Below are 25,096 nucleotides of genomic sequence, written 5' to 3' on the forward strand. Positions count from 1 at the left end.
GGGATGGAGTTAACATGGGGAATTGGGTGTAACATGAATGGGAGGCAGCCTAGGGAAAGAGGTTGTATGGGTTTTTTTGGAGTGTGGGGGAGTGCTCATGCTGGGATATGTCTAGAGAGAGCAGGCATATGAGGGATGAGCATGTGTCCGTATGCCAAGCACATGATTGCATGGGGTTGAGTGCAAAGGGAAGATATAATTTTGCGTTAGTGTAGCATATCAGCTTCTTCTCCTCCGACCTGCTAATAGTTATGCTGTTTCCAGTCATATGGAGGAGAGGGAAGCTGTCCATCAACAGCCACCCTTCAAAAAGCCCTCAGATAGGCCCTATTTGTGTGTAGCACCTTTTGTATATCTTGTTCGTTTCATGTTATGTTATGATGGAAATCCTGATTATTTATCTTTAATATTTTCAAGAGCATGATGTCTGTAGGTGCACCTACTGCACTCTGAGATTTGTCATCAAGATAAGAGATGTGTTTAGGAAATCTGTAATGAGAGAAAAATGCTTAATTAAAAATTTCACTTTGGAAGGTAATCCATCTTCAGTTAGTTCTGCTGCAAATTGAAAGGAGTCTTACACAATGGCAAGTGGTGGGAAAATATACTTGGCTTTCTACTTTTTAAACAGGAAGGAACTTTTTAAATGCTAGACTCACAATAGTAATCAGGGCAGTTATTTGGGAACATTATATTGCATATTGTGGCTGCAGAGTGTTGGGGGTGTATGCTTAGTCTATATAAGATGGTATTCTGCTTTCTGTAATGAATATTTTTAAAACAAAAGAAAAGAGGCTTAGTTGTGACTTTTTGGATCTACAGCAAAAAAATTGATTTCTTTTACACTGAACAAGACTTCCAAATGTAACAGCTAATATATTCTGAGGTCATGGCAGTCACACAGTTAACAAATTCTTCGTTTCCTGAGAGGTACAGCTTTATGTGAAAAGTCTTAAATTCAGAGTCTGCAATAGAATTTTAGCTCTTCATCCCCAATGACCATTATAAAATTGCCATATGCCTAAAAATATGCTCAGCACAACTGTGATTGTTCAAACTCTGAATTCACTCTCATTTTATGACATGATCCTTAGTTTAAAATAAAATTATTCTTCTTCAATAGAGGATGAAAGCCATTTGGTTATATATGGTTCATTATAAAATGCGGTAACTGTAAGTATTTTGAACAGTACACATGCTTTATTTGAGTTTTTATACCACTTTTGGTGAACAGTAAACTATAACATGTTGTCATTTTTGTCATGATCAGTCCATAAAATCAGTTATCTTTCTCTTTGGTCCAACTTATAAACACATATAAAACTGAAGCAGATGTCAGAGCGATAACCAGGTGTACATTGTAGTGCTTTGCAAAGTTTTAATTGCAGTATGCACGTTAACATGTTTAATGGTTTTGGTTAGTAAGTGTTTCTGTCAGTTGTGTCTTGTACAGGTTGTTTAATTGTACTCAATATTTTTCAGACTGAATCTTACTATTTCATTCAGACAGTTTCTGAATAAGCTTTCTCTCTGGGAAGTATTTTTTTTGTCGTCATGCGTACAGCACTGTGGACTTCAGAGTTGCCGTAGCTCTATATGGTACATTGGGGTGAAATCAAAATGTTTTAGATTGTAAATCCCCTGGGACAGATATTTTCTCTTTTCCAGGTTTGTATAGTTCCCAGCACAATGAAGCTCCACTCCCAGTTGGGCCTATGGACAGTACCATAGTATAAATATTTGCTACTACTGCCAGGTTAGTATAAGCCCCAGCACAGACAGTGTGCGGCTCCCCTGTGGTAGGGGAGCAGAGCCAAATTGCTGGTGGAGCCGTGGAGGAAACAGAAGCTCATGCCCCTCCATTGGGCCTCTGGTGATCCTGGCCCTGGTCTCTCCCCTTGTAGGGACATGGAGGCAACTGTTGCCTGGGAGAAAGGAGGCTCTGCGGGGAATGTGTGTCTGGAGAGGGGTCTGGGATTTGAGAGGGGCTCAGTCACAGAGCTCAAAAACATTACCGTTGGGTGGGGTGGGGAGCTCTTTGGGATAATGAAGGTGCTGACAGTATGAGACCTCCATGTCAGAGCTGTCAGCCAGCTGCAGCTTAAACTGCACTGAGTGGGGGCACCCACAGCTTCCATGTTGTCTCTTCGGTTTTCACTTTTTGCTGGAGACCCCGCCTCCAATGCTTAATTTGGAAGGTAGCGGTGCCAGGGCTCAAGAAATTAGGTGCCAGGGCTCAAGCCATTTTTTAACATTTGTAACTGATGTAGCAAGCCCAGAGGTGCCGGGGCTATGAACTGCTAAGCCCAGAGGTGCTGGGGCTCAGCCCTGGCAAGGTCTGGCACAAAATAAGCCTCTGTGGCCACTCCCTGGAGACCCCACTGCCACACACGGCATTGGAGAGACAGATTCATGGACTCTGCCTCTAAAGGCAGGTGACCTGGCTGGGAGGTCTTCAAGTGGCTCTGTGGCCACTGCCCAGAATAGTGACATGGCAAGGAGTGGGGTGCCCATACCTCAGGATCTCATGACTGTGCCAAGGGCATGGTGCCTTGCTTTTCTACCAAACACACCATGTGTTGTAGAAATGCCTGTTTGCCTCTGTTCCCTGCACTTACAGTAACTACATTAATTTTTAAGGTTTTTGTAAGTCAGTGGAAAACTGCATATCAATCTGTCTGTATGTGCTCAATTGTATTTAACTCTTTATAAGCCCAGTACCCAGTAATGGTGTTTTGGTGCTTTCAGCGAAGCCATTCCAACAGCAGTTAGTATACAGCACAGATTTGGATTTTGTATAGTGGGGCCTTTGTTAGTTAAATAAAATAAAATAAATAATGGATAAACATCCAGCCTGTCTTTTCTATCAGTACATTTTCTCACCATACAGGTGCCCAAATATACTGCTCAGCTGCTTTCTGGAGCTCTGAAATGTGAGTGCCTGCGACTGATTGGGTTGTGATTAAAAAGCAGTGACTTTTAATATGCGATGCTTCAGGGTGAAAAGGAGTCACTTTCATTAATGGTTTCTGGTGTGGGAGAGCAGAAGAGCATTAAAGCAGGGTTTTCAAGGACAGTGAATTGGCTGAGGTGTTAGTGCATAAAGATGTTTTGATCCAGTTGTAACGAGTAGCTGCTAGTTCCTGTTGTTGTTTCTGTTTTGATCAAGAGCCACTTTGTGTATGGCAGGGGTAGGAGGTGAAGGCAAGGAAAGGAAGTAACTGTTCAAAGTGCATCTCCTGTGGGAAGACAAAAACATGAGTAGCGTGGTGGAATCAAGGTTAAAAAAATTACTTACTTTCCTTTGGTCTGCATAGTGCATCCATCATGTACAGTTTTCCACATGTTGGGTAATGGAAAGTTGAGCCCCAAAGGAAGTTCTCTTTGTAAGTCAAGATGGGATCATAAAATTAATCATTGTTGGGTCACTAATTGGTGTGCAAGATAGGAATTTCCTAAACTGTATGATAAGTTCATTGGCTTTTTGGCAGGGAGCTCTTTAGCGAATGATATTCTTTCCTGGTTCTGTTGTTAACGCAGGAAAAGCATCAGGTCATTTATAGTTACACCCAGATCACCGCTTGTTTTTAAATAGAAGGGAGAAAAAAAGAAGTTGGCTGTCAAAGAGAATCAAAATGTTTCTGACGAAGTTTGTTTTCATGTCTCTGTGGCATAGTAGTAAAGCTTGGCAGCCACATGATAATCGTGAAGATTGATTGCTCTCTCTCTCTGTTAAGCATCTCACATCTCTGAATTTATGTTAACACAAGCATTATTCCAGCGGCAGCATCTGGCTCATTGGCAGGTTCCACAGACAGTTGTTCTGATGGCTCTGGAGATGCCTTTGGGCTGTCATGTAGTTAGGTGGCTGAGTGGGCTGGCTGTGCTGCTTTGTCATTCCCTTTTTTAATTTGTTTGACTTGCCTTTGTTTGTGCTGAATGGCTCTTCAGAATATGGGCTTTCGCCACTCTTGCCTAACCTGTACATGCAGGAGCTTTTATGAAATACCCAGGTTAATTTATATACCCGTGCTTCTTTGCTGATCAGAGCTGGAGTTACAACGTCCCAGTCCATAGCTTCCATGCAAGTTTTCCCCGTGAATCATGGCCTCAGTCTTGTGCAATAAAATGCACATTTTTGAGCATAGTGCTGCATAATGAGTTTCTCTGAGAACAGAACTACAAGGATAAATCAAATATTACCATTATACAGTCAGTGTCCTGAGGGGGCTATGTTGGGAGCTGGGAATTCAGGAAGTCGTTCAGATTTCTCAAGATGACAATATTTGTGTCTTAGGTAGTAAAGTTTTGGGGTCAGAGCCACAGCTCATGTAAATTGGCATGGGACCATTGACTCCAGTGGAGCTATGACAATTTACACCAGTCGCGGATCTACCCAGACATGTTTTTATTGTACAGTGTTCACATTTGCTGTAAAAACACCACTCCTTTAAATGCACTTTGTTTTTTGAGGGTATGCAGGTGTGAATACAAGTGCAATTTTAAGAGATAGTGAAGTGTCCTTTTTATTAAGTAGGATCATTGGGGTCACTGGTTCTTCTGGATGAAGTTCTTTGGCCAGACTAGATGATCATAATGGTTCCTTTTGGCCTTAAACTCTGTGGATCCATGGAACAGCTACACCATAGTCACAACTGGAGCTGTCTTAGCGATGTCTACATAGCAGCTGAATGGCGTAATTCCCATCGTGGGTAGACATACACTCACTAGCTCCGCTTGAGCTAGCATGCTAAAAATAGAAGTGTGAATGCAGTGGCATGGGTGGTGGCTTGAGCTGGCTGCCTGAGTACAGATGCTCCCCAGGTTACGCAAACCTGACTTATGCAAATCTGAGCGTACGGAAAAACTTCTGTAAGACAGAAATAGGAGGTTTTTTTTTTTTGGCGTAATGGCTGGAGATACGTTTCTGACTTACACAAATTTCAACTTACGCAAGGTGTTCTGAAATGGAACGCTTGCATAAGTCAGGGACTGTCTGTATATACCCAGGAGTTGGGTAGGATTGTACTTGGGCAGGTAGTAGGGTTGCCACCTTTCTAATTACTGATAACCAGGCCCCCACGGTGATGCTCCTCCTCCGCCTTTTCCACCCCGGGCCCCTGTTACTCGCTCCTCTCCTTCTCCCCTCCCGTCGCTTGCTGGATAGTCTCAAGGAGCCTGCCTGCAGGTAGGAGGTGGCCCCGCCTGAGCAGGGGCTGTCGCAAGTTAATGACCTGGCGCCTCCCTCCACCCTGTGGGACCTGGACTTTTAGTTTGGGTGCCATTTAGAGTTGCCAGGTTCCCTTTTTGACTGGACTTTCCAGTCGAAAACTGGGCACCTAGCAACCCTAAATGGCAGCTGGACACAGACACCAAAAACTGACTTTCGGGGTAAAACCTGGATGGGTAGCAACCCTTGCTGGTAGCTTGAGCTGCTGCATTTGCTGCTGTGGCCATATGGCTATTTTTAGCACGCTAGCTTGAGGAGAGCAAGCATATGTAAGTCGATCTGCTCTGGGAAGCACACCTCCTAGCTCCTGTGTAGACGCACCCTGGCTTTCAAGTTTTATCATAACCATATTAGCAAGACATATATATACACAGATTTTCTTTTTTCAATGTATATTTCCTTTTTATAATAGCAATAAAACATAGATCATTGAGTTTTTTATTGAAAAATTGAGACAATAAAATCTAGTGCCACAGTATTTCAGTTTTAAAGTGGGAGGAATTTTCCATATTAATTCAACTCATCATCCAAAAACTCTGCATACATTTGTTGCATGAACCTCCACCGAAATAAATAGACAGCTCAATGAAATAAAAATGTTCATAGCTGATTTTGGGTTAGGCTAGGGATGCTTGTCTCCTTTGTAGTCGAAGGAGTTTTGCCTTTGTCTTCAGTGGGACCAGGATTTCACTCTGAGGCTGTAATTTCTCTTCTTAAAGAAACCCTCCATTCACTAATACCGACTATTTCTTCCTAACATGTGTTGAGTTAGGTTTCTTTCTTCCAGAAGGGCCTAGAAAACAAATGACAATAAAAACATTCCACTGTAATTCAGGGGTTCCCAAACTTGGTTCGCGGCTTGTTCAGGGGAAGCTACTGGCGGGCAGCGCCACTTTCCACAGCTCCCATTGGCCGGGAACGGCAAACCACGGCCACTGAGAGCTGTGAGCGGCCGTACCTGTGGACGCTCAGGTAAACAAAGCATCTTGTGGCCCGCCAGGGGATTACCCTGGACAAGCCGCAAACCAAGTTTGGGAACTCCTGAACTATATGATAAATTCAGGCTTTGAGTAACACAATTCTGCACTATGGTATCAGGCTATAAGGTCTCCATGCCCCATCCTATGTATTTATTTTGTGTAACGTCTATAGAAGCTACATTCAATAACAGAATTGTTTAAAAATCCTGTAAGGGTGACTAGATGGCTCAGGAGAATGGTAATTCTCATTCTCTGGTTTTAATATGACCCGGGTCAGTTTGGATTGAAGGTAGTTACCAGTTGTTTGGTTGCCTATGTGAAATGTTGGAAGTCTTCATGGGATTCTTTGTAGTCAAATGTCCATGTCACAATAACAGGTTTCAGAGTAACAGCCGTGTTAGTCTGTCTTCGCAAAAAGAAAAGGAGTACTTGTGGCACCTTAGAGACTAACCAATTTATTTGAGCAGGAGCTTTCGTGAGCTACAGCATCCGATGAAGTGAGCTGTAGCTCATGAAAGCTCATGCTCAAATAAATTGGTTAGTCTCTAAGGTGCCACAAGTACTCCTTTTCTTCATGTCACAATAGGCACACCCATTTCAACAATACACATCCTGAAGTGGCCTATATTACTTTATTCTTTTCCCTCTCTAGCTTACTTTATTGTTGGTTTAAGCAGTCACTGTCACATTTGGTTGTGGCTGTCTTTTCTTTTTCAGGAAGGCTCTCAACAATGGGTTAAATGTTAGTTCCCATAAAGATTGGGTAGCAGCCCTCAGTAGTGTACACTTTGTCTCAGTTCCTTTCTGGAGTTGTTTATCCCTAGATGGTGTGGGGTATTTTAGAGCAGCTAACAAAGAAATCACAGAAATGTAGGGCTGGAAGGGATCTCAAGTGGTCAACTAGTTCACCCCCTATGCTGGGATAGGATTAAGTATCCCTAAAACGGTCCCTGATATGTTGCTTCCATTGGAAGAACTCCTGTGCCTGGTAACTCTTTCTGGTTCTGCAAGACTTGATGGATCAGCTTTTGAGCCTTAGAGAGGTTCTTATTTTAAAGCCAATGGGCGAGAGCCTCAGCTGGTGTAAACTGCATAGCTCCTTTACTCCAGCAGAGGATCTGGCTCTGTGTTGTGAATGGGTTCTTCCTTTGGGAGAAGTGTAGAGGAGTTGTATGGGATCCTTATTTCACTTTTCATGAAGACCAAGTCTTATCTAGGGCGCTTCGTTTTTTCTCCCTAGAACGCCCAAAGATGCTGTGTGCCCACAACTGCTCCCATTAAACTCAGTGGGAGTTGTGGGTGCTCAGTTCCTCTCAGGATTACACCCTCTGTATGGCAGTCCTGAAAAGATCCTGGTGGAGTTCTAAAGGATGCTCTACTGTTGGCTCATGTGTGGCATCAGGGAGACTTTGCAAAGGGGAGTCACTCTGCTTTGTGTGGGACTAGATTCCATTCCACATAGACTGTGCAGGGTAAGAACTTGAGCTTCTCTACAAACTTTGAATCAGCATTAGTGATAGCTGTTATCCACAAAGGTATTGCAGGTTACCACTCCATGATAATCCCACCTATATATTTTTGATTTACTTCGGCTGGCATAGGAGAACAGCCAATAAGGTAGTTTTTTGTCTCTTAGGTAGGTAGGTTCCTCAAAATAGTCCAGACAGCCCAGACACCTCAGTCAGTAATTTGAAGGGGTTAAAGCTGAAGTTTGGTTTATTGCCCATAGTTATTGTAGTTAGTATAATTGCGCCTAGACTATTCAGCTGGAGATTAGCAGCCAATAAGCTTCTTATGTAAGGACAGTGTTTTCTTTTTTCCCCTGCCTTCACCTGCTGGAAGGGAGAAGCAAACAGCCTGTCTGACCTGGCATAGGATAGAAGTACTAGAAACAACTTTATTTAATAGGTAAGAAATTATCCTGTGCTGTTCAGTTAAGTGCGGATATGTAAATAAACAATGATAATAATTCTTTATTATTTTATTACCATAGCACCTGGGATCCCTAGTCATGGGTCAGGACTCCGTTGTGCTAGGAGCTGTACAAACACAGAAAAAAAAAGAAGAGTTAACAATCTAAGTAAATAGTAATATAACAATCTGGGATTTTTTTATTTTTTGGGGGGCAATCCTAAAATGATAATCAATCTCATTATCCCTTGTTTTCATCCTAAATGAGAGATCTTCTGATACTTCTGTCTACCCATCCTATATGTATGATGGAAAACTTACTTTTGTTACATGGTATCTGTTCCTCCTGAAAACATGGAAGAAATGTCTCTGGGTCTGCTGAGCAATGTGTTTACCTAGTAAACTTTTCATGAAGATGTGATAAAATCCACAGTAGGGAGATAAGCCTGCAGATGGGTGTCATGCCACCCTGTTGTCACCATAACTGGTGCTTCATCAGCTCTCTTGTGGATGTCTTTCCATTTATAATCAAATACTGCTGGTTTACTTTCTCTCACAGAGCATCTGACTTGGCTTTTTAATGAGCCCCCTACAATTAGCTATTCTAGCTGAAGGTACTGAATTTGGCGCAGTTTTATCAATTCTGGTGCCTGGTTATTTGTAACTTGGAATATTGTGTTCAGTTCCAGCTAGTTCCAGACAAACTGGAGAGAATGAAGAGAAGAGCAACAGATTTGAATACGTGGCTGGAAGGATTCATTTGTCTACATGTGTACATCTTGGCTAGGCAACTGCTAAGGAGTGTGGGGGATTGTGATAATAGACTATGTAAATATGTAGGAGATGAGGAATTATTTAGGGTGTACAACTAGGAGTAAAAGCAGAAACTTAAGGCAAGAAAAATGCACGCTGAAAAACTTGCTGACATTGAATTGCATGGGTTGTGAATAGCCTCCAAAGGGAAGTAGGGCATTTAAAATCTATCCTGTTGGCGCCTCTGTCCTCCCACCCATAGCACCTGAGCACAAATAGCAGGTCAGTCTGCAAGACTGTAGTCTTCCCCTGGCATGGTGCTGTGCAGAGAAAGTATGTGTGGTCAAAAGAAAAGGAGTACTTGTGGCACCTTAGAGACTAACCAATTTATTTGAGCATAAGCTTTCGTGAGCTACAGCTCACTTCATCAGATGCATCCGATGAAGTGAGCTGTAGCTCACGAAAGCTTATGCTCAAATAAATTGGTTAGTCTCTAAGGTGCCACAAGTACTCCTTTTCTTTTTGTGAATACAGACTAACACGGCTGTTACTCTGAAACCTGTCATTATGTGTGGTCAGTATCCTGCTTAATGAAACTGTAGAGAACAGTCCTGCTCTGAGAGGGGAGAAACTGGGTTGTTTAATAAGTCTTTTTCAGCTCCCATTTGTGTGACTGAGATCATTATCTCCTGGCCAAGGGATTTTCTTAGAAAGGTTCTTTGATTCTTTGGGGGATGATCCCGCATGATCTATTTGCATATTTTCCCTTTGCCACACGGGAGGGGGAGTCAGCTACCTGTATGGCACCAGAGGCATCTGGAGAAGGATTTGGCCCTGGCAGTGTGACTGTAATGCCTCTCCACATCACTTAAGACCCGCTGTGGGGCTGTGATGGAAAGGGGTAAGTGGAGTGGCTGCAAAAGGGGTGTCTGAACCACCTCTGAAAAGTGCAGAGCTGTCTTCAGGGGGCGGGCAGGTGGAAAGGCCATGGAATCTATGCTTATGCAGTGGCTCAAAGGAGGAGTGGAGAGGTAGGGTATGTCTACACTGGAAACTTCAAAGCACTGCCACAGGAACCCTGTGCCAGTCAAGGGACTGGGAGAGATGGTCTTGAAGCCACACATGGGTTGTCTGTAGGTTTGGGGAGTTAGGATTCCATCTCCTCCTCTTTCGCCCCCTCCCCTCCTGCTTAGTTTTCTGAACAAAGTCCAAGTGGGAGGGAGGGGGAAAAGTCTCACCCCACAGAGAGGATGTGATCCCCACCACTGTAAATTTAAAGTCAAGTCAAGCCAGCAAGTCAGTTTTTGCTGAAGCAGTGACACTTTAATTATCGTGTGAGATAGATAGACCTCCTGCTGTGCTAACTAGCCATCTGCATATGGCAATTTGTAGCTTCTAGGAGGAATACACAATAGGAAGCCCTGGCTATTCTGAAAGCTTGAACCATTCCCTTATATTCCTCAAGTGTTCATTCACTAAAAAAGTAATTCATAAAATGAGCAAGTGAAAGATACATTAAATGGGTATGATGTTATGCCATGTGCTGGCCTTTTAAGGTGAAATTAAATGTATGAGGAATTGTTTTATGAAAAAATTAGGAAAAATGTCAACTTCCTAACTTTTGGTGTTACGCATCCGTTTAGTTGGATTGAGATGGCTTGACTGGAACAACACAAGAGTCTGTATACTGCTGTCCTGTGTACTCCAAGCATTTTTTCCAGAGAGTCATGTCCAGGTTTTCCAAGTTGACATTTTCACTGAGGTAGGAATCCAGAAGCTTTGAGCTGTACAAATAGAAAAGTCCAGATGTCCAGCCGATATAAATGAACATAGCTCTGTTGAAATATGCATCCTTTATACCAGCTGAAGATCTGTCCCAAATTGTTGTTCATCTCCTACCTCTCCAGTGCCTGTATGAAATGGGATGTTGGTCTCAATCCTGTTTCTTGTCAGAGATGACAAGAAAAACTTCTCAAAACTGACCATCACAATCATCGCTTTCAGCAGAATCCAAGGACTGAATGGGTAGAGACTAAAATATCCTTTTCTCCCTGACAAGGTGGTTCCTCTGAAGCACATTTTGACAGAGCAGTGTGAATTGTGTACACTGTACAGATTCTAGATCCCTTACTTGCATTCAGTAGTACCTTACTACTCAAACAGTCCCATTGAAATCATGCATCCGATGAAGTGAGCTGTAGCTCACGAAAGCTCATGCTCAAATAAATTGGTTAGTCTCTAAGGTGCCACAAGTACTCCTTTTCTTTTATTGAAATCATTGAGACTACTCATGGATTAAGGCACTACTTTGCCATGTGTAAGGGCATCAGACTCTGGACTTCTGTGGTTCATAGAGGACAGTCTTTAGAGATGTCAGTCTAGCATGTTTCACAAGTACTACATTTGCTTTAAGCAAAAAGAAAAGTTTTGTTCTTCCATGCAGTTCAATAGATGATCAAAGTTAAAGCACTAATACACCAGTGAGAATTCACTCCCCAGCCTCAAAGAGGAAAATAATTAAAAATAGAAAACCGATCAAGCTTCATTTAAGATATACAATTTCCCTTAAAGGTTTTTGTCTAAACATTTTTTTTAAAATTAAGATTCAAAGGAGAGCTTTTGAAACACAGCGGATTAGCTATAAGTGCAGTGATGGCTTTATAACTATTTTCCAAAACGTTTATATTGTAAAAGATGTTACTATGATAGAGAAAAAGTAGCGAATGGATGTTGCAAGAGCACATTTTCATCTGAACAAAATCAGTGCTGAATTTGCATTGTGAAGTTACAGTAAGTCACAGAATAGAGAGAGAGAAAAAAATTAAAGGTTTACTTAAAACCAACAATAAATGTACAAATTAAAAGTCATCATTTTAAAATGAAGTTGTACTCTATTAAAATAAGCATAAAATTGCATACTTGTTTGGATGTGTAGTTTATAGAATACACAGAATACTAAAATTGACTCAAATGCAAGTAAAATATCTGTTTAATTAGATCGTAAAGAAAGGAAATTAAAAGTAATATTTTGTAAGATAGTAATTACTGTTTCCAAAGTAGTCTGGTTCCTGTGTATTGACTTAAATTTAATTGTGATAGGGGATCTCTTTGGGGTTCTACATTTTGTTTGTGTCTTTTAATTACTTTAAATCACAACCATTACCTTTATTTTGCTTTCTTTCAACTAAATACACTGCAGGGCTTTTTGCTTCAATAGCCTGCCTGTTCACAAACACAGATCTCTGAGCCATCAGCCTCTACCTTTTCATTGTGAGAGGTTACAAGTCAAATCCTTGCAGGGACCTATGCAACAAGATAACAGGAAAGGACCTTGTAACCAATGGGGAGTAGGTTGAGGTGCTGATGGGCGTCTGAGATGTAAATAAACCAGATTGCTCTCATTTCCTGTTTCCACTGTATTATGCATTCCAATAGCACAATTCATCTTTATGACACACACCTATGGCTTTAACTTTACTGCAGGCCACTAAAGTACATTAAAGTGGGCAGGAAATGGAATTAAAAAGAGCTCAGTTGAGTGTTTAGAATAACTAAACACATTGCAATCGTTTTTAGTGTAAGATGACAACTCTTTTCAAGAAGATTTAACATAGCGCTTCACTTTGCTTATACAAATGAATGTCAGTGTAAAGGAATGCAATATATTTATAAATTAGGTATTCAAATATGCTCAAATCAATTTTCAAAATTCTCTGGGTTAGCTACAGTTAAAACACAAGATCGAGGGCCAGGCCTTCAGCTGGCTGAAGTCAGCGGAGCTATGCTGAGGTACATCAGCTGAGGATTTGGCCCCCACACGGAATATGAAATGAATGTTTAAATAAAATTTGCAGACTTTTACTACTGACAGCTGCACAGGGAGGACCAAATTCTCCTGCCTTAAATGAATAGTCCCATTAAAGGTAGTGTGGTACTCATGTGGGGAGAGCAGGCAAGATTTGGCCTTAAAAAGGCATGTAGTTGTTTTCAAACTTAGGCACATTTTAGTAGCTCTGAAGATGTGGTGCACAAGCCTCCCTATTCAGAGAGATATTTTCAAGTACATTTACAATTTTTAGATACATTTAGCTTTTTTAAAAAAATGGTGACATCTAGTCAATACTTTTCTTGTGAGGGTTTTTGCAAGTTTTTTTCTTTACTGCATATATACTACGAAGATATATGGCAGGAGGATTGTGAGTTTACAGCATAGGTTACTTGAACAAACATAACTCATATTCTCCCTTCCATAGGATAATTAGTGCCTGCCCTATGATGTCACTTACATGATACTTGTGGTTGAGGTTTTTCAAAATGAATCATTCATCCTGCTCTTTCTCTGATTACACTGAATGGCCTCTGGTTTTGCTGAGCACTGTGTTCTTTTTTTCTATCAGTGAATAGATAATTGAACACAATCCTCAACCTTCAAACTGTTTATCAATATAGAAGATATTAGTGGATATTGCACAATGTCATGTAAGGTAAAAACTAATTTGTAAGCAACACAGCAGAAAGCTGGAAAGGCAATTAAGTTAAAAAGTCATTAACATTGATCCTTTTGCACTGAGAAAGTACATTCACATTCCTTTCTCAGAAAGCATCTTTGAAAAATGTCTTGCACCTCGGTCTATCTTTAAGGTAATAATGATATTTAGTTTTCTTCAAATATTTTGCTTTTAAAACAAAGAATTTAGTTTAATGCAGCATATTGTTCAAGATTCACTTGAATTGTATGAACAAGGAGAAACCTGTAGGTAATTAGTAAGGATGGTTGCTGGCTGTTTCTCTCATCATTTGTTCACACTACAGGTATAAATGCTCACTGAAAGGATAAGGTTACAAGATGGGTGGGTATTACTTCAACGATTGCAGCTTCTTAAGTGAAAATCCAGATGCTTTTCTTCTTTCTCTCCTGTTGGTTAGCGTGGGCATATGAAGTAAATAGCTGAAGGTAAGATTTAAAGATTAAACTTTTTCTGTTTTGCAGTGGCAGAATAGCCAGTACTGCTTCTTGGGGTTGCCTAGACAAAAGTACCCATCTGCAGACTTTAAGTAAGTAAATGCACATATGGGGCCAAAATTTCAAAAGAATTCAGAGCCAGATTGTCAAGGGCTCAGCACCCACAAGTGGGGTCAGATTTTCAAAAGAGCTCTGCTCCTATCAAGGCATATAGGGTACTGACCTTTTTTACAATTGGCCACTTATTTTGATGCCTAGATGGAAGTTTAGGTTCTTCTGAAAATTCCGGACTTAGGGCCTGATCCAATTACCATTACAGTGGATAGGACTATTCCTATCAGCTTCAATGGGAATTGAGTCAGCCCCTTGTATTTTACAGTTGTGAGGTATGCTTTGAAACCTTTATTTAAAAAATATTAACTGAAGAAAACACATGCTTTCTTTTTTGTGGCAAATGGAATATATTGCAGCCTTATAGTCTGCAAATTCATTGGTCCTTGTCAAATTTGATTAGGCAGAAATGCAATAGCTGAGACAGAAATCGGAGAAGTGTGAATTAAAATTACCGATCTCTCCTCTCTTTCTCTCTCTCTCTCTTTTTAAGCTACCTTTTCATTACTTGTGCTTGTTGTGAAATTATTTTTATTACTGTCATCAAAGATAAAACCTTAAGGCAAACTTTGGGTCCAGTCCTGCTCATGTTGAAGTAGATGAGAGATTTACCCATAGATTTACTGGGAACAGAATCAGGGTATTTAAAATCTACCTCCTTACTCTTCAATCCTGCAGCTGTTGCTTGTGTGAGTAATCCTCACTCAGGTGAGTAGTCCCACTGAAGTGAGCGAGATTACTCATGTGAGCAGGGACATCTCACTTAAAGGTTGGCAGGACCAGGCCATGGATCTTATTCATGTGAATAGTGCTTACTTCCTGGGACTTTATGGAGCGTTGGATTGGGCTCTCTCTCAGTGCAATTGGCTCTAATAGGACCACCTGTGTTTGCTGGATTGTGCCTTTACTACAGGTTGATTATGCCCTTCCAGATTTCACATACAGTAGCAAACAAGCTTAAAAGTGAAATTAGGTTTTCAGAAACAGGGGAAACTATCAGTGTAAACCTGCACTGTACCATTCAACTCATTCAAGCATTCTGCAGATAATTACTAATGGTGTACACAAAGTAGCTATAGAGAGGTAGCATGATAGGTGTGACAAGTACTGTGTGGTTTGTTAATGCGCTTTGAGTGAGAGATCAACATATCAGTCTACAGCGTAAAAGACAACTGCTCCATCCTTTGTAGTGTAACAGATTAAAATGTTGTTAGAGCACTGCTTCGTCTTAAATGTTGAGGTCCTTATCATACCACATAACCTTCCTTGTCTGGCTCTTTTCCTTCTGTCTGTGAGGCAGTAATTGTGGTTGGAATTCTCATTCCCCTTCCCCCCTCTTGCTTGCAGTGCACAGAGCACATTTGGTCACTTTAATTTCTTCCCTCTGTAAAACATGTGAGTGTAACTTCCCCATAAGTCTTATTAGAGCTGAGGCTATTGAAGTGGAGATTCACTAGGACTCAGGATTGTCACAGGGTAGTGAAATCCCTTTCATTGGGCTGGCTTAACTTTTAAGTTACGTTTAATGTTTTTAACAGTAACTTGTGTTTCCTTTACCCTTCACACCCATCCGTGAGCCAGGTGTTCTTGTCACACTGAGTGGAAAAATAAAAGTAATCCAACTGTGCACAGCTGGTACCTCAGTGAGAAGCTGGAGGAGGATGGGCTGAGCTTCAAGAAGTGATTAGAGAAACTGCTTGAGTAGTTTAAACGGCCTCCTGCAACTGCTCGATAAAATCCAACCACTGGAAAGGGGAGACTGTTTTTATAGTGAATTACGATATTTAAATCTACACTACAATACACTTACATGAGCGGTGTAGTGTAATTTCCTAAAGAAGTTGTTTTCTCAAAACATTTTTGTATCACCTTGATTTTGTAACTTTGCACATTTGATTGAACGGGTGTTACTCACTTCACATATCCATGTGTGATGGGCTTCATTCTGTTCTCTCTTACACTGGTTTAAATCAGGAGTAAGTCTACTGAGGTCAATAATTACCCTGCTGGAAACTAGGCGTAAGGAGGAACAGAATTAGGCTTACTGATTTCTTTACATCAGAAGCACATTTTTGATCAGAAAACATTTTCATGTAGTAATTTGCTTATTTTAAATATTTAATAGCATTTTAGCATTGCCCTATTAGTCACATAATGCCAGAGCTTGGAAACACTGATGCTTGGGCTTAACTTTAGTCACATGATTAGTCCCACTGACGTAAGAGAACTAAATAGCACTATACCTTGAAAGTATGTGTTTCTTGTGGGACGACTCAAGTGAGTAAAGCTAATCAGGTGTGTCATTGTTCACGGGGTTTGGCCCAGAGAGTTCTATCCTGGAAACACTTGCTACTGAGCTTAGTGCCATTTAGTTTTCTTAGTAGACAGTGAGAGTATGTTCAGTATTTATTTACAGTGCTCAGTAGTGTGTGCAGGATTGTCCCGAGAAAAACTAGACTTTTCATTTTCTATTTGTCAGGGTTCATTTCTGCTTAGGGGTGGGTTAGAAGATCCTAAAATATTAGGTTTCAGAGTAACAGCCATGTTAGTCTGTATTCGCAAAAAGAAAAGGAGTACTTGTGGCACCTTAGAGACTAACCAGTTTATTTGAGCATAAGCTTTCGTGAGCTACATCTGATGAAGTGAGCTGTAGCTCACGAAAGCTTATGCTCAAATAAATTGGTTAGTCTCTAAGGTGCCACAAGTCCTCCTTTTCTTTTTCCTAAAATATTAATTGCTCCTTCCTGCCTGATCGGGGTTTCTTTATTTATGTGTTATCATCTCTCAGTAGATTGGGGAGGGGAAGGGCTTCCTCTGTCATGACTGTGAGCAACTCCTGTAACTTCAAAGATCATTTTACTAGGGTCAAGCTTCATAAAAGGAGCAAAGCCAAAGTAAAACCAGCACCTTTATTTGAGTCCATAAATCAGTTTAGTCATACAATGTACTGGGGACATAACTGTCCAAGCATAGCAACAGAGCTTCTTTTTCATTCTAATGGTGTAGTGCTGTCGGCACGAATACTTTATAATTCCCAAGGCTTAGACATATCCGTGTTTAGATATTCATTTAAGGGGCAATAATTTAGGAGCATAATGAAAAGAAGTACAATAGTTAATGATATTAGCTAATGAATGGTGTGATGCTAAATACTCTCTTAACAGCTTCTATCAACAGCAGTGTTGTATTTTTTGAGATACGTTTAAGAAAACATTGCAAGAGTACTCCAGCAGCTGATGATGAAATCAAGTCCAAGATTCTGCCTGAGTTGTTAAATAGTGTTTTTGGACTTTTTACATTCAAACTGCAGGGAAATAGCTCCCTTGGAAGAGAATAATAAGCAAAGCAAAAATATCAATGCCAGGATTTTTAAAAACAATTTTTACTGATGTATATTATAATTAAAAATCAGATATGTTGGTCTTCCAGTAAGCTGCTCATTTCCTTGAGAGCAATCACAGCTTAGCATAAAGTAGCACATTTTTTTAAAAAAAGGGTACTAATCTGGTTACACTCTAAGCGCACACACGATAGGACTATGTTACTAGCTTTGTCTGCCCTCATCATTAACAAGCAAATTAAACATTTTTTCACTTTTTTTTTAATTAAACAAATAAACCTTGGGCTGCTCTGTGATCTTTCATTAAACCCTTAATTGTCTGGAGAACTCAACATGAGTGCTTGGAGTTGGTCAGTTTTGTTGCACAGCATTAGGTATTTGGTAGCAGATTAACAACAGAGCTGGATTTACTCTCTTCACTAATCCTTAGAATAGTCTGTTGGGGAGGAAAGGCAGTTGCGTGTTTTAGGAGATAGGTTACTGTATCTCTGAACTGGAAGCACAGCGATGGGTTTTAAAGTGTCTGGACAGGCATGAAATGACTTTGAAAGAGAGAAGCTTATTTAGTGGAAACAAAATAGGTGTTGCTTTCAAATCAGCTTCTTGGCATGCCTACCTCTGAAGGTTGCGGTAGGCTCCAAATGTATTTTTCATCAAAGCAGTTGTAGCGTAAGGAAATATTGCCATCGCCTAGATCACAATTTTCAGAAATGACAGGTTTCAGAGTAACAGCCGTGTTAGTCTGTATTCGCAAAAAGAAAAGGAGTACTTGTGGCACCTTAGAGACTAACCAATTTATTTGAGCATAAGCTTTCGTGAGCTACAGTTGCATCCGATGAAGTGAACTGTAGCTCACGAAAGCTCATGCTCAAATAAATTGGTTAGTCTCTAAGGTGCCACAAGTACTCCTTTTAATTTTCAGAAATGTAGTTCCCAACTAACGGAGGAGCCAACTGCAGTCAGTATCTGGTAAACTAATTCTGATGCTGCTTGATTATTCAACACTGAGGGCAAGGACCACAAAATATTTACCAGGTCACGCTTTAATCTGTTTAGTGCTCTGCGGTCTAATTTTCATGGGTTTAAGATGATTGCATGCCTTTGAAGTGCATTACGATATTAGTAGGGTCTGCACCATAAACATTGTTGCAGAGCGTGAAAAACATGGGCACATTTCAAAAGGAGAGTTAATTAGAAGGGTAAGTAAATGAGTAGTTATCAAGTGCACCACGAGTTCCACTGTTAAACTCTGATAATAATTTTCATGCTGGGCATTATACAAATGAAGCTCCTTAACACTGATTAATCAGTTATGGGCTGCGAGTCTGCCAGGATACTCAGCTGAAGCCTAAGAGTTAGCAAGATACCTTCACTACAAGTACCACTAAGGATGAAGAGTGAGTTGTAGACTGTATTTCCTTTTTTCTGTACTTGTCTTGGACTGATTTTCCTTTTTCTACTTTTTTTTTCCCTTTAGGACCCAAGATTATCAGCTTTAATTTTTGACAAGCTTCAAGTGCCTGACTATTTACAGAAAAACAGGAATGAAGGAGAGAGCAGATGTGAAATTTGCGCCACCCACCTGAATCAGCTGAAGCAGGAAGCCATTCAAATGATCCACACCCTTAATCAAGCCAGCTATCAAGAAGTACCTGGCCTCCCTCAAAGTTCTGGAGCATTGACAGGTGTCTTACCAAGGATGGTGACTGTGTCATCCCAAAGGGATTTGCCGCTTGTTTCTGGGCAGGTGGGTAGACAGTCCGGAAAATCAACAAATCTTTTCTCTGGGACAGAGAGAAAGAAGGGACTTGGATGGCCTCAAGGCACAAGCAGTTTTCCAAACTCCAGTGTTCAAGTAACTGTGGCTCCCAGCGGCCTCAGTGGTGCTTTGAGCTCCGTGACTATCCAGGCTCAGCAATACCTTGAGGGGATGTGGAGTATCTCCAGGGTGAACAGCTTTCTTCCGCAAGCTTGTCTAGTAAGTACTGGCAACTCTGATAAAAAGATTATTAGTTTTTTAGGGAATCAGCTCAAATTGCTTTGAACCATGTCTTGAGAAATTAAGAGTTGAAAGGAGCTTTAAAATGATGATTTTTTCCAGCATATATAACTGTTAATTTGCTTCTGATCTCAGGTGATAGAACAACCTTTTTGCAAATCTCTTTGCACACTTTTCAGCTTTGCCTATAACAGATGGTGATCTTAACTTTCACACACGAGGTGTCTGGGTTTAAAATCACCAGTGGCTAAATTCATCCATGGCGTAACTCCATAAACATCAGGGGAGTTATACCAAGGATGAATTTGACTCATGATTCTGAGTATGATGCTGAACTTCTGGAGCCCTGTTGACTGCAGTGGAAGTTATTCATATACGGTAGGGGAGAAATAGGAACTCTGAAGTTTAATTTATTGTAGGACAGTTACTACTACAGAAGAAGGCTGTTCAGAATGTTCATATATTGCTCTGTGCCCATTAAGGTCGTATTTTTGACTCTGAATTCCAGTGTCTGTCTGTTTTTAAACAACTCCTGTATTATATGCATCTCTCTATAACATGGAAAATTTGTCTTTGGAAAAAAGCCATATAGAGAAGTTTGTTACCTTGAAAAGAGTGTCCATTACTGTCAAGGTTCCTTCCCCACTCTGAACTCTAGGGTACAGATGTGGGGACCTGCATGAAAACCTCCTAAACTTACTTTTACCAGCTTAGGTTAAAACTTCCCCAAGGTACAAACTATTTTACCCTTTGCCCTTGGACTTCCACTGCCACCACCAAACGTTTATATGGGTTTATTTTTATTAGGAAAGCATTGTTTGGAAACGTCTTTCCCCCCAAAATCCTCCCAACCCTTGCACCCCATTTCCTGGGGAAGGTTTGATAAAAATCCTCACCAATTTGCATAGGTGACCACAGACCCAAACCCTTGGATCTTAAGAACAATATAAAAACATTCAGTTTCTTAAAAGAAGAATTTTAATAGAAGTAAAAAGAATCATCTCTGTAAAATCAGGATGGTAAATACCTTACAGGGTAATTAGATTCAAAACCCTAGAGACAGGTTTCAGACTAACATGGCTGCTACTCTGAAACCTGTCTCTAGGGTTTTGAATCTAATTACCCTGTAAGGTATTTACCATCCTGACAGGCTGCTTCTGCTGGGCTGAGAGTATAGTTGGATAGGTTAACAATATTGCTAGGTGGGGTGAGGGAACCATTGCTGTGGCCCCTTGTAGCATGTAGTAGTTTAGAAAGTTTAGTGTCCTTTTTCTTTTGTAGAGAAGCAAAGTGTGTGTTGTAAATGGCTTGTCTAGTTTTAGTAAAATCCAGCCACGAGGAAGTTTGTGTGGAAGGTTGGTTCTTTATGAGAGTATCCATTTTTGAGAGCTCATTCTTAATCTTTCCCTGTTTGCTGTAGAGGATCTTGATCAGGTGATTCTGCAGTTTCTTTGAGAGCGTGAGGCACAAGCTGTCAGCATAGTCTGTGTGGTATGTAGATTGTAATGGATTTTTTACCTTCAGTCCTTTTGGTATGATGTCCATCTGTTTGCATTTGGAAAGGAAGATGATGTCTGTCTGTATCTGTACAAGTTTTTTTCATGCAGTTGATAGATTTCCACTCCATACGGCTAAATGCAGTGCCTTGCATAAGTGTCTCTAAGGTGCCACAAGTACTCCTTTTCTTTTTGCGAATACAGACTAACACGGCTGTTCCTCTGAAACCTGTCATATTTATGACAGTTACTAATTTTGTATGATCTGTATTGGTCATTAAAAGACCTTCAAGAAAACAGACCAAAAGTTGTTTGCTATGTAGGAGACACACTTTTTTTTTTTTTTTTTTTTTAAGAAAAGTAAAATTTCATACTGACCTAATACCCGATCATTGTGCTGCTGGAGGTGCCCCCATTCAGATGAGATCTAGACAAATTGAAGTCTACTGGTGGCCATTTTAATATCCTGAAGCAGATTTTGCAAGACTGGAGCTGTTGGCTCTGGACAGATTTCAGATTGGCATACTACTGTATATCAGTCTACATCCTTGTACATAATCACTGCCTAAGGTTGTTTGGTAGTTTCAGCTGATTGAGCTCCAAGTTCAGCAGAACACTGCCTTCTAAAAACACTGCTGTGTAATATTGCAGTTACAGAAAGACTACTGTGTTTGCATCCTAGAGGGGGTGACTTTCAGTGGTGGGTGAAACAATCGAACACACACCTGTTACCCTGATGTAAATCTGCAGTATCGCCATGGAAGTCAGATGGATTTACTCAGTGATGAGCTGCCAAAATCTTAACAAGCAGTTCCCTCCTCACCCCATGAGGGGGTTGTGGCCTGCCCCGCCCCCCGGGACCCCTGCCCCGTCCACCCCCCTCTCCTGTTCCCTGACTGCCCCCGGAACCAGGCAGGAGGGTCTCGTGGGCCACCGTAGTGGGTACCCACCCTACCCCGCCCTGTCCCTAAGAGCCACAGGGACCTGCCGGGGGGCAAGGTGGGGAGTCCCAGCGGTGTTTACCTGGGGCGGCTCCCGGGAAGCATCCGGTAGGTCCCTCTGGCTCCTAGGGGCGGGGTAGCAAAGCTAGGGGGCAGCAGGGGGAATGGTCGCTCCCCCACTGATCACATCAAAAGTGGCGCCTTAGGCGCCGATTCCGTGGGTACTCTGGGGCTGGAGCACCCACGGGGAAAATTTGGTGGGTGCAGAGCACCCACCGGCAGCTCCCTGCCCCGTGCCTGGCCCCAGCCCCAGCTCACCTCCCCTCCGCCTCCTCCCCTGAACGCGCTGCCCCGCTCTGCTTCTCTGCCCCACCCCCCCCCGGCTTCCCGCGGATCAGGTGTTTGCGCGGGAAGCCTGGGAGGGCTGAGAAGCAGGCGCGGCTTCGCGCTCAGTCCCAGGGAAGCGGAGGCGAGCTGGGGCGGGCAGCGGTTCCCCTGAGCGGCCCCCCCCCCCGGGTTACCTGCTGCAGCACGGGTGGCCCTCCTTGCGCCCCCCGCCCCAGCTCACCTCCACTTCCCTGGGCCTGAGCGCGAAGCCGCCGCTTGCTTCTCAGCCCCCGAGCTTCCCGCGCAAACAGCTGATTCGTGGGAAGGCGGGGATGTGGAGAAGCAGAGCAGGGTGGAGCGTAACTCGGGGGCAGAGGCGGAGCCGGAGCGGAGGCGAGCTGGGGCCAGGGGCGGAATTTTCCCCGTAGGTGCTCCAGCTCCGGAGCACCCACGGGGTCGGAGCCTAAGGCGCCGCTTTTGGCCAGTTGATAATTTAGAAACCCTTTTAGAACCTGTTGTCCCGCGGGACAACCGGTTGGCCTACCCATGTGCAAAGTACAGAGCTGCGTAGGGCACCAGGAAATTGGGGCACCAAATTTCCTGGTGCCCAACGCAGCTGCGTGCTGCTCCAGCCCCTGCTCCGCCTCTTCTCCATGGCCTCCGCCCCATCCTCTGCCCCCACTCTACCGCTTCCACAAAGCCCCCTCCCCTGCTCCGCCACAGCCCTGCCCCCACTCTCCTGAGGACTGCAGCAGGGGTTGGGCCTCCTGCACTCACCGGCGGCGGTAAGTGGAGCGACCTGGCCCCAGCCTGCTCCGCGTTGCTGGTGAGTGTTGGGGGGTGGTTCCCCCCTACCCCCCAAGGCTGGGAGCCAGGGAAGCAGAGCGGAGCAGGCTGGGCCTGGACAGGGCACCAAAATGGGTAGGGACGGCCCTGCACACTTTGTTTGAAAGCACCATGTATTGGTGTTTTGGAAATGAAACTTCTGCAAGATTTACAGTTTGAGAAGTTTTGAAAAATGTGGATTCATAGAGTTTAAGACCAGAAAGGACCATTAGATGTTTTGGAGCGAAACCAAATTTTGAAACGCTAAAATTCTGGAAATTCTGACTTTTGGCCAGCTCTAGTTCATATACAGGATGTGTAAGAGAGGATCCTTCTTGAAATAATGTGTTTACTACACTAAGTGGTAGCTTTCTATCCAAGGAGCTCAATGTGCTTTACATGTATTAATGAATTAACACTCACTACAGCATGTGAATTAGGTATTATCCCCATTTTAAAGACTGGGCAATGGAAAGGCTAAGTGACTAGCTCAGCAAGTCTGTGGCAGAGGTGTAACCCTTCAAGGTTACAGATAAAAGAGCCTCAGAGTGTATGTTCATAGAGTTCCATTATGTTCATGAGTTTATGAGATCCATTATGTAAGAACATATTTTCTGTATGTTAATAATTTTCATGCATGACCAATTTCAAGGACAATATAGTAAAAATATTGTCTGGGAGACAGAACAACTATGAATATTTTACAATAATCTTCAAATCAAAGTGTTCCCTCCTAAATACCTCTCTCAAACTCAAAGTATTGCACAATAATGCCCACCTGTGAGCTGCAGTGTTTAGTGAATTGCTGCATTCTTATATGGGTTTGGAACTCAGATTGTAAACTTTTGGGACAGGGATGCATCTTTAAAGCATCTAGTAGACTTTGGGTGCTGTATAAATTATAATGTTATGTGTTGCAGGATCAACTATTGGGAAAAACAGTTTGGGAACCAGGACAGAATAAAATGTAGGGGGAAAAACATAGGGAATAAGGTTCAAAAGATGCAGATACAATTCAGTTGTGAGATAGAGTCTTGTGATCAGTTGCTTCAATTGATTGCTCTCTGGTCAACAGTTTAAAAAAAACTACTGACCAGCTAGAGATGTTCCTTTTGGGGTGATATAACTCTAAGACAATTGATTTGTGTCTGGCTGTTGAAGAGTGTGAATATTATATTTTATTTTTAATAGCCCTTTTTGTCTCAAAGCTAACAAATTGAATACAATTTCACCTCTGGGGTGAAACGTGACAAAGGTCCAACAATGCATAGCATCACTACACAAAAGTTTAGAATAGGAATGAAGAACTGCACGGGGAAGCTCAGGCATGCCATATGCTGGAATTTGGTCAGGATGCTAATAAATCAATGTAAATATATATAAACCTTTTAGAAACGTGCAAATATATGGACTCAGGAAAAGTTATGTCTTTCTGTACATTTTCAGGTAAATGTATTTATATACTACATTAACCAGTTTAATGTAGCTATCCCCAGTGCAGTAAAAACATTACAGCAAATTGTTTTCCCTTGCATTTTATGCCAAAACATAAACAATGTGACATGGGATTTGAATAGAAACAAATGGTACCGGTTATATTGCAAAAATATTGCAGCTTCTTAAATCTTCTAGTTCAGGGGTTCTCAACCTTTTTCTTTCTGAGGTCCCACTCGATATGCTATAAAACTCCAGGGCCTAGTGGGGGTGGGAGGCCTCGGGGCAGGGAGGGGGTAGCTCAGGGTTCAGGGAGGAGGGGTAGCTGGGGTGGTGTGCTGGCAGAGGATAGCTCAGGGTGCAGGGAGGGGGGTACTAGGGGCTGTGTGCTGGGAGGACTCCCCTGCGGTCCCTGTTCCCGAAGGGGTCTGCCAGCCACAGAGCTGGGCCTCCCCACTCGGGGGGGGGCTCTTACAGGCTGCCGCTGCAGGAACAAAAGGGGCTGGGAGCTGAGGAGCAGCTTCAGCCTGGGGTATGAGCAGGCGACAAGGGAATGCTGCCGCTGCCTGCTCCATGGCACCAGCCAAAGCAGCAGCTGCCCTGCACTGCCCAGCTCTGGCTTCTTGCCTCCAACCTGGCCAGGGGGTGGGAAGGGGGGCAGGGAGGAGAGGTATGGAGCTGCCACTGGGACTGCCAAGCTCTTGTGCTGCAGTTTGGAAGGTGGGGGATTGCCCTCCATGTCGCCAACTCTGCCCATCATGGGCTCAGGGTTTCTGCTCCACAGGG

At 42.4% G+C, this 25,096-nt stretch overlaps 1 protein-coding gene across 2 annotated transcripts in view; it reads left to right on the forward strand.

Annotated features, from left to right (window-relative positions):
* The window catches only part of KIF26A (kinesin family member 26A), a 134,665-nt gene that overhangs the window by 29,128 nt on the left and 80,441 nt on the right, over positions 1-25,096 (forward strand). For both annotated transcript variants that reach the window (XM_048854573.2, XM_048854574.2), the window contains exon 3: positions 18,766-19,266. In XM_048854573.2, coding sequence (XP_048710530.2) covers positions 18,766-19,266 — 501 coding nt within the window. The remainder of the gene's footprint in view (positions 1-18,765; positions 19,267-25,096) is intronic.

This window comes from Caretta caretta, chromosome 6 (genome assembly GCF_965140235.1).
Source record: "Caretta caretta isolate rCarCar2 chromosome 6, rCarCar1.hap1, whole genome shotgun sequence".
NCBI lineage: Eukaryota > Metazoa > Chordata > Testudines > Cheloniidae > Caretta > Caretta caretta.